We start from the raw sequence: 13,551 nt of genomic DNA, 5'->3' as shown, positions 1-13,551 counted from the left end.
ATACGAATTAAGCCGGAGCTTTAATTCGTCATAGAGCACATTTGGAGACTGTCGAGTTCATTTAACGACTGTAGAAAGTCTGTGTTTAACTGTAGAATACCCTGCTACATGACCTAATTCATTCATGCGCATTTCTTGTTCTTTAAAAATATGTGCACAAGTAGAATCGAGGACAATAGTGGCAGGATATTCAGCAGTTGCTCCAAAGTCTGTTTTTTGTGCTTTATTTCGTTTGCTGCATTCTACTATTATAAGGAATTCTTGTGCATCTAAACGTTTTGACGAACAACGTTCTTTCTTAGATTTTTGAAACAACAACAAAAAAAACAACAAGGTCTCAAACTCTTTGTGCATATCTGCACCTTCAGTTGGTATGCCACTACCGATATGGAAATGATGAGCGGTGTGCTTAACGAGATAAAATAAGAGACCATTTTTCCTTGGATAAAATCATTGACTGAAGAGATTGTATTGGCTAGCGAGGATTCTAACCAATGTCGATAGCGTTCTCCTAATATAATGCCATCGTTACTTTGTTTTGTTTGACAACGGAACGGTATTAGCTTAACACATAAATGAGGCACAAAAGGATAAGTTTGGCAAAAGCGAACAAACATTTCGTTCCATAACGATCGTACCAAAAAAAGTTACGAAATAACCACATAGAGCCAAAAACGTGCCCCTTTGGTCAGCTGAAAATGAAAAGAGGATGTTCCGACAAAGAGACTAGAAACAAAAGAGTCTCCTCTTCGCTCCCGAAGTGACGTCACTAGACACCAATCTCTAAGCGCTGGGTCCACTTGGGTGAGCTTGACACAAGCCATTGTGGGTGTTTATGATGATTTATTAACAAAAACGGAAAAAAAAACGAGTTAGGGAGGTGCCTCGGTTTGTCTTTTACTAGCTACGGCACGGTAGGACATCTAAAAAAACAATAAACCTAACGACTAGAAAAGTTGCTCATACAGTATTGAAAAGAGGCATGCTTCTGCGAATAGAAATTTAAATGAAATGGGAAATTTTGCCCCAACTCGCCAATATACTCATATATATATATGAAACATTTCGACCTTGGTTTGGACGATAGCAGACTGACATTGATTCAATGGAGTGAACAAGTACAGTTTCCAGATCAAGTCCTGCATGCTCACCGAGGTAGGCCTAGACAGATTCTGCTCGGCAACTTTTGAGACACTTTCACGATTTTGAGCAACTTTTCGGAGAGTGAGCAACTTTACAGCATTTTTCTAAAAGCTAGCATATTTTTGGCATATTTTCCGCTATTTCGAAATCACATTCATATATAAGTAATTGATATTTTAACACGTTTTCTTTGGAAATTCACAAGAATTCACAAGAATGGATATGCCGGATGTAACTCCATTTCCAGAATGGGTATCCTGTGGTAATTTTCCAAATATGGTAAAACTAGCTCAAAAAGGGCGGACGGCAAGGCGCTTTCTTCTGACAACATTAAAGAGATCCAATCCACTGAGGCTGCAATTGAAAATGGTGCAGAGCTTTCTAAGCCTGATAGGGTTTCCATCTCCCGAAAGCGTTAATTAGTCGAGAACAAAGGCAAATACAAGTCAAGTCAGATGCAAAAGCAGATGAGCAAAACCTCTGTTTATGACCGAATCAAGAAATATCCTGGTCAGCATCTCATGTGTGTCACTGGCCAATTGCGGTGCAAAGCGTGCCACGAAACGCTTGCAGTCAAGAGAAGCACTGTTCAGAAACATGTGCAGTCCAAAAATCACCAAAACGCAAGCAACTATAAAAAATTTTTAAGCAACTTTTGCCATTATAAGCAACTTTTGAGCAACCTTTGGGGATATTTTTCAGCAACTTATTAACATTTTTTTGAGCGGAATCTGTCTAGGCCTGCATCGAGGATATCTGAGGACGACATTCGGGAGCAGATTTTAAGGAAAAAGAAAACTGGAAATAGAAAACTGAGAAAACTTGAAGAAGCCTGAAATTTAGACGAACGAGTCGACTACAAGTATAAAAATGATTACAAATGAATATACTTTACATTCCGTCTTTTATTGCTTATATATAATGCATCAGTCTTACAGGATTACGTTATTTAGGAGTTATTTTATCGTCAAATATAACATTTTCTCGGGAAATGTGACCCAAACCGTGATTTACACGAACAATTTACCTTTACAGGAGGTTATTTTTATTAGTTTGTCGTGACTCTTTTATTTTCCGTGAAACAAGAGCTATTCTTCAACCGACAATTTCAATCTCTTTACTGCCCTCTACAGTTGTGGACTTGGGTTTGGATTCATTGTTTCCTGCACCCAGGACTTAAGAACCAACACGTCAGAATACACTCCGAATCTATTCGGACGCGCACAACCAAAGCCCCAGCTGACGATACCCACAAGATACCACTTGTTATTGCTTGGACAGACCAGTGGTCCTCCACTGTCTCCTGTACATGCATCAACTCCTCCCTGAGAGAAACCTGCACAGCGCATGCGTTCCGTAATGGACAATTGGAGGTCGCTGTATGCTAGCTGACAAGTGTCACGTGGTACAAGAGGAACTTGGGCTTGCTGCAAAATCTAAAAAAATTGTCATAGCTTTTATAGTCTTATTCCGTGTTCATACCTTGCGCAATGAATGAATGTCTCTTCCAGCTCAACTCATTTGTGGATTTTACTCACCCTTATCGTGAATATGGTGAATACAAGTCATATTTACCTGTGCAACATTTCCCCCCTCTCGTGTAGCGCCCCATCCAGTGACATAGCAATTAGTTCCAGGAGGGAAATCCATGGTGGGCAGACATACAGGTCTTACGTCATCGTTAAACGTGATCGGTTCCTTCAGTTTGATCAATGCCACGTCATAGTCGTAGCCAGTCTCTTGCGGTTTATAATCAGGATGTGTGAAGATTTGGTCAATTGGGATAACTTGCTCGGTTCCGTCCGCTTTACTACGATCATATTCACCTGTTACACAGATGAACGTGTTGTTAGAAAACAAATTTAATCCATAGAATAGAGCCATAAATGGGGATATTTCAAGACTCGCGTTTAAGCTTTAAGCCTTCGATTTTTTGTCTGTTAATAACTCTGAAACGTGGAAAAGTCTTTCAGTCCACAAAAGGGATATTAAATGCTGTCAAGGATAGATTAAAAAGATATTCTGCTACTTTTCATGGTCTACGTTCAAAGAAGCTGTAGAAAGTACTTGCAGAATATATACATATATATCTAAACCTTTCAAGTGAAACGGCTCTTTAAAAACGCTTGAAAAATATTATGATGTTATATCATGACATTACAGTGCGATGGAGAACTGTGTCCTTACCTACGGTCAGGGTAAAAGACGCGGGATCTTTTCCGTTATTAAAACAGTGAGCCGCGGTAACGACCCAGTGCGAGGTAAGAATGGATCCTCCACACAAAACACTGCCCTCAAACGCCTTATTGGCCAATAACACTTGCCACGGCCAAGACCCTGGTTGCGCGTCTGTGCCCCCTACAATTCTTGAACCGGCCTTTTTCGTGCCACACTCCTCTTTCCCTAGCGATGAAAGACAGTTGAAGGTGAAGAATTGTCAATGTACGAAAGACAAAATTCTAGCTGAGAACTAAAAATGTCGAGTGCGACAAATTTTTATTCAAGCTAATCATAGCAAACTCAATGGCAGGGCCGACAATTAGATTATTCATGAGTGGGGAAGGGGTGCATGAGTTTTAGCTGTTCGATATTCTTTATTCTACTTCCAACAATGCAGGAGTCGAGGTTTCTTTATGAAGTCTGTGCTATATGATTTTTCTGTAATCTGAAGCGCCTACGCACCCCGAATAATCTAATAATCTACCCCTAATATAGGCTCGTTTACCGCCGCTCTCTCGCGTTCGGGCTCGTTTCCCGAACAGCGGCCGGAGATCGAGCCTATCCCTGATACTGTAATCTACCAATCAGTATGCGAATAATTTAATAACCGATGCGTAACAGAAACAAAGCTGCAAGGGTAGAGAAATACGTGTATTCAAAGTCACATTTGGTTCTCTCGTTCCTGCTGAAATGTTGAAACGAGCAACATGTCTCCTCGGATTGATTTTCGCTCCTTGCATGAGGCCTAGGTTTATTTACCGGTCGGAGAATTTAAAACCCAGAGCCACTGCATCATTCTTTAGACGTTCTATTGCAACTCGATCTCTATTTCGGTGAAAATGTACTATTTCTTACCCACTGCGGACGGAGATGTCCATAGCCATGGCGACGAAGCTACAACAAGAAAGGACAGAAAATATTAGCAAGCAGTGGTGCTTTAGTCACGGTGTCGAGTTTGTCTTGGTCGTAAAGAATATTCAAGTAATCCTAAATGTGAAGTAGACGAAATTAATGTATAAATCTGTTTTGCATAATCACGGTCCACAGCTGGTTCTTAAAGGGGAATGTAAACTGAAGGTAAAGCAGACGATTCAATTCATACTGAACAACTACCGTGATATTTCTATGGTATCTCTGACTGTTTAGTTTGTCGACCAGAATCTGTCCACTTCATTTTAAAACTGCTATATCTTCTTTCCCTCAGTTGTAGTAGTCTAAAATACCGAGTTGCTCAAAAAAGTTACATCTTTACTCTTGACTAGCCCATCACCCCATCATCCGCACAGCGAGACCAGTACGCGAGCAAATGAATTGGCCATTTAGTTCGTATTCCCGGTATTGGACTGAAACTAGCTGGCAATTGAGACTAATGCGGGAAGTCATTTCAAATGCGTATGATATTTAACTCTTTTTAATGATATTCCTCCGCATAAGCCTCCTTTCCAAGCTAGTTCCAGTCTAATAACGAGAATACGAATATCGTCTTTTAACGGTGGCTGTCCGCAGCCAAAAAAAACACAAGAACAAATAATTTTCCTTTCACTTTCTTTTATGCGAGTGCAGTAATCTAATGAACTAACACGAAACAAACACACAGAATGATTAATTCGCCTCTACAATAAAATCAAAATTAAATTTACCTTAGTGTTGCCTAGCGTGGCGTTATGTACATATTCTTAATAAAAGTCATAGATAAAAAAACCTAATTTTCTCATAACTTAATAAGCAACGATGTTACACATTTTGGAAAAACTGGTCGGAAACGAGGCGCAGGGCCACTAAATCAAAACCCAGTGAAGGTTTCTGACCTCTGTCGTTCTACAATTTTATACTTTTACTCTGACGCAAACATTCCTCGGATAATATACCTCCTCCATCCCGAAACTATGCCCATGGGCTTGACTTTAGACTTACTTAGGTAATCGAAAAATGCAGCTATAACTCCTAGTGAAAGTTCGAAATCATCATCATCATCACCATCATGGTCCTTTGAGTTAGGCAAAGAGGGGTTGACGCCCTGGCGAAAAAGCTGGGCGACTTGCAAAATCGATTTTAAGCTAATATCACGGTCACCTGGGGAGACAAAAAAAGACATTGAGAAGAGCTTCATTTCAATGATCGAGTTCCTCGAAGAAAGAAGTTGTTAAAAATATCACATGAGGCTGTATGATGCAATCGAAATTATGAGAGGGTGAAATGCCAGACGAAATGTCACTGAAGCCCAGGCCAATTCAAGTTTGTCTCCATGTATTAAAGGGATAGTTTCACGAATGTAGCCCACGCAATTCCACTGTGTATAAAACAATCAGAAGCGAACAGATAACTCGTGCCTCCGATTCAAGCCAAATATCAAATTTGATGTACCGGACGGAATTAGACATTGTCTGTGAAAATCCTTAGACATCTTCAGTGATTTTTGGGCGTCAGTCATTCTGCGTCAGTCATTCTGCGTCAGTCATTAATTCTTTCCGTGAGGCATCCGTTAAGGACGTTAAGAGACCAAACATTTCTGAAACGCAGAATCTCCCTTCGGTAAGACCCCAGTCTCATCGAGTGGGAAAGAATACCTCGCGGTCTGCACCTCAACCTCTTGAAACACCCCTCCGAATATGACCCCACTAAAAGGCCTTCTCAAAAATACCAAAGCCGAGGATTTATCATCGCAATCTCACCATATAACACAGCGATTAGCGTTCGTATAAATACCAACAGTAGTAAAACCTTTACTGCTAACGCGGTGGCTATACTTCATACTAAACAAGGGCTCTCAAACAAACCGTCACGCTTGTTTCTGAATTTGTGTTTGTATCTGAAACACATGTAGACAATGATTCATTACCAGGAAAAAAAACAACAACGAAAATTTGAGGAATCTTCTTCGCGCACAACAGACAAATGGCGTGTAAACAAGAAGTAGACTTTCAGTTTACAAAAAAACTACACTGAAGATCTCCAAACATACATCAATCGTTCATAATAACTCAAGCCAAACATACCTTCCTTACCGTTGTTTGGTTGATTTCCACTTCCTTGACTCATCTCCGTAAAAGAAATAAGCAGACACAGGACAAAAGTTGCAACAAGCGTGTTAGACGCCAACATTTTGCCTGAATACGTCTTTAACACGTTACCAGACGAAGTTTTCCTTAGACTGAAGAACAACACGTATAGCTCTATATAAACACCAATCTGATATAGGCCCTGCCCATATGCTAGTCAAAACTGACCATAACAAGAAGATTGGTTATTTACAGAATAAGAGTGATAATACTAGATCAACATCAAGATTCACTGAGCCGAGAAACACTGAGATTAAAAAAGTATATTTAGATACAGGGTAGCTATGAATACATGAAAGTGGCTAAAAATGAATGAAGTTCGCAAAAACATACGTTAAGATGCGAAAAATTAAGATCAATAATATCATAATTAGATATATCTGACTGCGAAACAGAAAATAGGTTTGTGTGTTTCTAACGAGTCTTAGTAGCCCCTTGGCTGTGTACTATAGCAAATCCGCGAATCTGATTGGTTTAACCATCGTTTTCTATTCGCTGATACACAACTCTTGCGCCGGCTGCTCTTAAAACTGAAAATTACTCTTAATTTTTGGGCTTAAAAGTACACAAATTGTAGTTTTTGTGCTGGAATCCGCCTTTAGAGTGTCTACTAAAACAATTAGACTACTCGCCCTCGTTTTCTATGAGTGATAGTTAAATCGTCGACTACAACTCATTGACTTTTCGCTCATAGAAAACTCGGGCTCGTAGTCTAATTGTTAAATAGAAACACGTGTGGACAGTTTGGGATCGAGAAATGTTGTGTTTCCACAGCTTTTCTGAGTCCTCCCAAACTTTCAATAGTGTTTCTATAACTCAAGAGGAAAGCAGTAAAGATTACACTAGAGAAAATTGTTTTCCTTTTATTTAGAAAAACACTGCGAGAGAAAGTAGGGAAGATTACTTTTTTACTTCTACTATCAAACGTAAAGTTTCTTTGGTTACGCCATCATTACGTTGCCAGCTTGTGCTAGATCTTGTAGTTATACAGTCTACAGAATAGCTGTTATTGCAGTTGAGTCTGCGGTCAAATACTCCTTTGTTTTAAAAGGCATGCAAACGAGGTGAAAGGGTCAATACAATGCAGAATTGACCCTTTCGCCTTGTTTGTGTGTAAAGCCGCTGATAACCGCAAAAGCAGCTATTGCGGCCTTCTGCTCCAATTTTTTATTGGACGGGTTTATTCTAAAAAGTATAATATAAACAAACTAAAGGCTAAAACTACTTTGTGTTCATCAAGATGCATAAAAAACACAATCAACATTCGAAAGATATTATAAATTTACCTTTTTGAACTCAGCCTCTGCCAATATTAAGGTTCTTACATCAAGACATGTCAAGTCATCAAGAACATGAAGATTGATATAAATGTACAAAGTTTGCCATAAATGAATCAAGTTGCATGACATGGAAGAAACGCAAATGGAATATCAGTGATATTGTGTTGAACTACGGTGATACAACGCATCATTTTCTTCTGAATAGTGCATTATCTGTACTGTAAAATTATAATTATAGCCCTCCCGAAAATATGTCATCTCGGCCTCCACGGCAAACACCTTTTGACCTTAAAGTCACTCGAAGCGATGAAAAGATAAAAAAAAAAAAATGGAGAGAAGGGCGAGACAAGAAAGATAAGAGAGTGGAGGAAAATAAAAAAAAGATTGACATTCCTATTCATCTATATATTGTCTACTTTGGAGCAGGGTGCGATTTCTTTAACACTGTTTTCATCAATCCAGATTAATATATTAACAAGAGATTATCAAGGTAAGTACCTCTCAGGTTTCCTTCAATTTAAAGGCAATTTTGTACGTGACCAGAATAACTTCAAATATAGTGATTGAGCTCCTTTAAGCTACTGTGGTCACTGAGCACATCTTAATTTTACATGCACAGTATGTTGAACGAAGCTACAAAAAAATACACTATTCAGAAGAAAATGATGTGTTGTAGCACGTATGTTAACATTATATCACTGATATTTCATTTACAAATCTACCACATGCACCTTGGCTCGTTTAAAGAAACCTTTGAACATTTGTAGCAATCGTCGCATACGTTTGCGATTCGTGATGAATTAAGTGGCAGTCTCTCTAAAGGCGGTTCACTACATTTCGGGTCGGAAAAAAGCTTTCCTTCAAACTTTTCTCAATGAACGATCTTTGGTCATGAGTAAATCCAAAGACGTCAAAATAATTTTTTAGAGCTCAAAACAATTATAGCCGGAAAACGCCTAAATTTGAGCGTTGCAAGGACGGAAAATTGACAAGCTCGCTGCTCAAAGACCACCAAACGTAACAGAAAATTGTTATTATCCCTAGATCAAGTGATCCTTCAAAGGTAAGATATGCACGATACTTTTGATGTATTTTGTTTTGGGGATCCTGAAAATTTACCTATTACCACTCGCCCTAGTTTTCTATGAGTGATAGTTAAATCGTCGACTACGCCTCATTGACTTTTCACTCATTTAAAACTCGGGCTCGTAGTCTGATTGTTGAATAGAAACACGTAAGGACAGTTTGGGATCGAGAAATGCTGTGTTTCCACAGCTTTCCTGAATTCTCCCAAACTTTCATTAGTGTTTCTATAACTCAAGAGCAAAGCTGTAAAGATTACACTAGAGAAAATTATTTTCCGTTTATTTACGAAAACACTGCAAGGAAAGAAGAGGAGATTTAATTTAACAAATCGAATGTGGTTTAGCCTGGTCTGTACTCTTACCGACAACGAGTACGCGTCATCACAGTGCTCAAAATGCTTTCCTTTCAAAACTTTTGCAAACTCGCTCAACATGCAGAAACAATAAGAAAAAAAATGTTTGGGAAAAGAGCTAGTAATGACGTGTATTCGTTGTCGACAAGAGTACAGACCACGCTACACCACATTTCGATTTGTTTTTTACCACAATATCAATTTCAAAGAAAATGTTTTATTCAGAGCGCGAGCTGAAAAAGGCATTGCGCGACACATTGACACGAGCAGCGTGCTACGGACTCTTAACGGCAAATTAGCCAATCAGATTGCGAGATTAGCAGCAATTGTGGTAAAATACTTTTTTTATTTCTAGTATCGAAACGTAAAGTTTCTTTGGTTGCGCCATCATTACCTCACCAGCTCGTGCTAGATCTTGTAGTTATACTTGTAGTTATTTATTCATTTATTTATTTATTTATTCATATATTTTTTTTATTTTCTCGGAGAAATTAGCTATACAGCTACTAACTCTTGTAAATCCGAGGTGAAATAAAGGTGATGTATGTATGCGTGTATGTATATATGCATAGTCTACAGAATAGCTGTTGTTGCAGTTGAGTCTGCGGTCAAATAATCTTTAGTTTTAAAAGGCATGCAAACGAGGCGAAAGGTTCAATACAATGCAAAATTGACCCTTTCGCCTCGTTTCTGTGTCAAGCCGCTAATAACTGCAGTAACAACTATTGTGACCTTCTGCTCACAGTTTTTTGTTGATCAAGATGCATAAGATACACAATCAACATTCGAAATATAATATGAATTTACCTTTTTGAACTCAGCCTCTGCCAATATTAAGGTTCTTACATCAAGACATGTCAATTCCTCAAGAACATGAAGATTGCTATAAATGCACAAAGGTTGCCATAAATGAACCAAGTTGCATGATATGGAAGAGACGTAAATTAAATATCAGTGACATAATGTTAAGATACGGTGATACAACACATCATTTTCTTCTGAATAGCGTATTATTTGTAGCTTGGTTCAACATACTGTAAAACTTGAAAAATTTCCTTAACTTTTCACGATGCGCGCACCAAGATGTAGCTCGTTCAGTTAAGCTTTCGAGTTTGTCGCTCAAGCACACAAACGACTGACATATAATATTACAAAAAAGAATAAAAAAATTGTAAATTAAATATCAAATATAGCTATAATTATTATATATGTCCGGATTTATGAAAATAGTGTTAAAGAAATCGCACCCTGCTCCAAAGGAGACAATATAAAAATGAAATGGAACGGCAGCCTTTTTTTTTTCCTCCACTCTCTTATCTTCCTTTTCTAACTCTTCTCTAGCTACTTTTTAGTTATCGCTTGGAGTGATTTTAAGGCCTTTAAGAGCCGTGGAATCAACGTGCATATGGGTGATTTGGTGCAAAGCATTGACACGGTTTTCATAAATCCAGTCATATAATTAGTGCCACAGAATGTCCGAAACGATCAGGAAATGTCCTAGTTTGACTTGAGACGCTTTAGAACGATCGACAGCAATTCGACACGCTCATTGTTCGACCTTTCGCCGGGTCATCCAGTCTTGTTCCGTTAAATTATGTCTGGATTTAAGCCAAATATTAATCACCCATATGCACTTTCATTCAACGACCCCTTTTGGCCTTAAAGTCACACGCAGCGATGAGAAAATGAAAAAAATAGAGACAAGAGCAAGAAAAGGAAGATAAGAGAAAGAGAAATAAAAAAAGATTGATATTCCTATTCATCTTTATATCGTCTACTTTGGAGCAGGGTGCCATTTCTTTAACACTGTTTTCATCAATCCAGATTTACATATTAACAAGAGATTATCAAGGTTAGTACCTTGATAATCTCTTAAATTAATCATAGCTATATTTGATGCACTTTTTGCTATTCTGTTTTTTTTTTTTTGGAATATTATATGTGAGTTGTTGTACTTGAGCGACAAACTCGAACGTGACCAGAATAACTCAAAACATGGTGATTGAGCTCCTTTAAGCTACTTTGGTCACTGAGCACATTTCAATTTTACATGCACAGTATGTTGAACGATGCTACAAATCATGAATACACTATTCAGAGAAAGTGATATGTTGTATCACGTACCTTACATTATATCACTGATATTTAATTTACGAATTTACCACATCATGCTCCTTGGCTCGTTTATAGCAACCTTCGAACATTTAGAGCAATCGTCATGTACGTGAATTAAGTGGCAGTCTCTCTAAAAGCGGTCCACTGCATTTCGGGTCGCAAAAATGTTTTCCTTCAAACTTTTTTCTGTGAACTATCTTTGGTCATGAGCAAATCAAAATAACTGTTTTAGAGCTCAAAACAATCATAGCCGGGAAACGCCTAGATTTGAGCGTTAAAAGGACGGAAAATTGCCTAAATTAACAAGCTCGCTGCTCAAAGACCACCAAGCGTAACAGAAAATTGTGATTATCCCTACATCAAGTGATCCTTCAAAGGTAAGAAATGCACGTTACTTTTGATATATTTTGTTTTGGGGATCCTGAAAATTTACCTATTACCACTCGCCCTAGTTTTCTATGAGTGATAGCTAAATCGTCGAATCGACGTCTCATTGACTTCCGTTCATAGAAAACTCGGGCTCGTAGTCTAATTGTTAAATAGAAACACGTGTGGACAGTTTGGCATCGAGAAACGCTGTGTTTTCACAGCTTTTCTGAGTTTTCACAAGCTTTCACTAGTGTTTCTATACCTCAAGAGAGAAGCTGTAAAGATTACACTAGAGAAAAAAAATTGTTTTCCGTTTATTTACGAAAACGGCTGCGAGAGAAAGAAGGGGAGATTACTTTTTTATTTCTAGTATCAAAACGTAAAGCTTCTTTGGTTGCGCCACTATTACGTCACCAGCTTGTGCTAGATCTTGTGGTTACACAGTCTACAGAAGGTAGTTGTTATTGCAGTTGAGTATGCTTTCAAATATTCTTTTGTTTTAAAAGGCATGCAAACGAGGTGAAAGGGTCAATACAATGCAGAATTAACCCTTTCGCTTCGTTTGTGTGTCAAGCCGCTAATAACTGCAATAACAGCTGTTGGCGCCTTCTGTTCACAGTTTTTTATTGGACGGTTTATTCTAAAAAGTATAACATAAACAAACTAAAGGCTAAGGCTACTTTATGATATGTTCACCAAGATGTATGAAATTCACAATCAATATTCGAAATATACACATGTATATAAATTTACCTTTTTGAACTTAGCCAAGAGTGATATAGTTCGGTCAATATTCAGGTTCTTACATCAAGACTTGTCAATTCCTCAAGAACATGAAGATTGCTATAAATGTACAAAGGTTACCATACATGAACCAAGTTGCATGATATGGAAGAAACGTAAATTAAATATCAGTGATATTATGTGAAGATACGGTGATAAAACACATCATTTTCTTCTGAATAGCGTATTATTTGTAGCTTGGTTCAACATGTGCTAAAATTATAATTATAGCCCTCCCGAAAATAAGTCATCTCAACCTCCACGGCAAACGCCAAGCCTTCTGACATTATTACTTTCGCCCATAGTTAGCTCTCTTTTAAGCGCTAAAATATAAACAGAAAATTAGAGAAAACTGTAACTTCTTCAGTCTGATCATAATCTCTACCTTTATAAAGTTTGTTTGGGAGATGAGTTGGTCAGTGTTATGTCGGTCAGTGTTGGCTTTATTTCGTTATATTAAGCTGCGTCTTACCATTCCGCATTCTTGTGCATTTGAATTTTTGAAAACAGCATTCCTTCCAAATATAAAACTCACCAAGAAAGCTTTTTGTGTAAACCCAGGTCTCATTTTCGGCACTTTCATTTATTTGCACCATTTACAGATCTTGCACTAATTAAATTACGATATATCACCAAGAAAAATATTAAAAAACGGGAAAAAAAAGGGAAGCTGTAAAACTAAATTACTATGTGCTCAGTGACCAAAGTAACTAAAAAATTGAAGGAAATCTGAAATTAATTGTTTACCAAGACAGAAAAAACACCACAGAGATACTTTTCAGCCATAAAGGAACAAGGATGGCTAAGAATTGAGAAGATTAATTCGGATTGACGAAGAACTTCAAAAATTTCGTTAACTTTTCAAGATGCGCGCACCAAGACGTAGCTCGTTAAGTTAAGCTTTCGAGTTTGTCGCTCAAGCACACAAACGACTGACATATAATATTTCAACGAAAGAATAGAAAAAGTGCAAAGTAAATATCAAATATAGTTATAATTAATATAAATGTCCAGATTTATGAAAAAACGTGTTAGAGAAATCGCAACCTTCTCCAAAGGAGACGATATAAAAATTAAAAAGAACGACAGTAGTTTTTTCCCTCCACTCTCTTATCTTCCTTTTCTAACTCTTCTCTGGCTATTT

General features: G+C 37.9%; 2 protein-coding genes across 2 annotated transcripts in view; both read right to left on the bottom strand.

Moving 5' to 3' along the window:
* The window catches only part of LOC145481075 (serine protease 33-like), a 61,333-nt gene that overhangs the window by 24,684 nt on the left and 23,098 nt on the right, over window positions 1–13,551 (bottom strand). The window lies entirely within an intron of this gene.
* Window positions 2,052–3,027, bottom strand: LOC145481078 (transmembrane protease serine 6-like). The gene is made up of 2 exons (XM_081459469.1): window positions 2,719–3,027; window positions 2,052–2,579 (listed from the first exon to the last, which is right to left on the bottom strand). The coding sequence occupies exons 1-2, from the start codon at window positions 3,025–3,027 to the stop codon at window positions 2,271–2,273; spliced, it is 618 nt and encodes a 205-aa protein (XP_081315595.1). The 3' UTR covers window positions 2,052–2,270.

This window comes from Orbicella franksi, chromosome 3 (assembly GCF_964199315.1).
Source record: "Orbicella franksi chromosome 3, jaOrbFran1.1, whole genome shotgun sequence".
In the NCBI taxonomy this organism is placed as follows: Eukaryota; Metazoa; Cnidaria; class Anthozoa; order Scleractinia; family Merulinidae; genus Orbicella; species Orbicella franksi.
This window is presented reverse-complemented; position numbering and strand designations above follow the sequence as displayed.

Excerpts from the sequence above, each read along its gene's own strand:
- LOC145481078 (XM_081459469.1), bottom strand. The coding sequence starts at position 3,027 with ATGGCTCTATTCTATGGATTAAATTTGTTTTCTAACAACACGTTCATC. Across the intron at positions 2,580-2,718 it reads AGGGGGGAAATGTTGCACAG|ATTTTGCAGCAAGCCCAAGT; the intron begins GTAAATATGACT and ends CAATTTTTTTAG.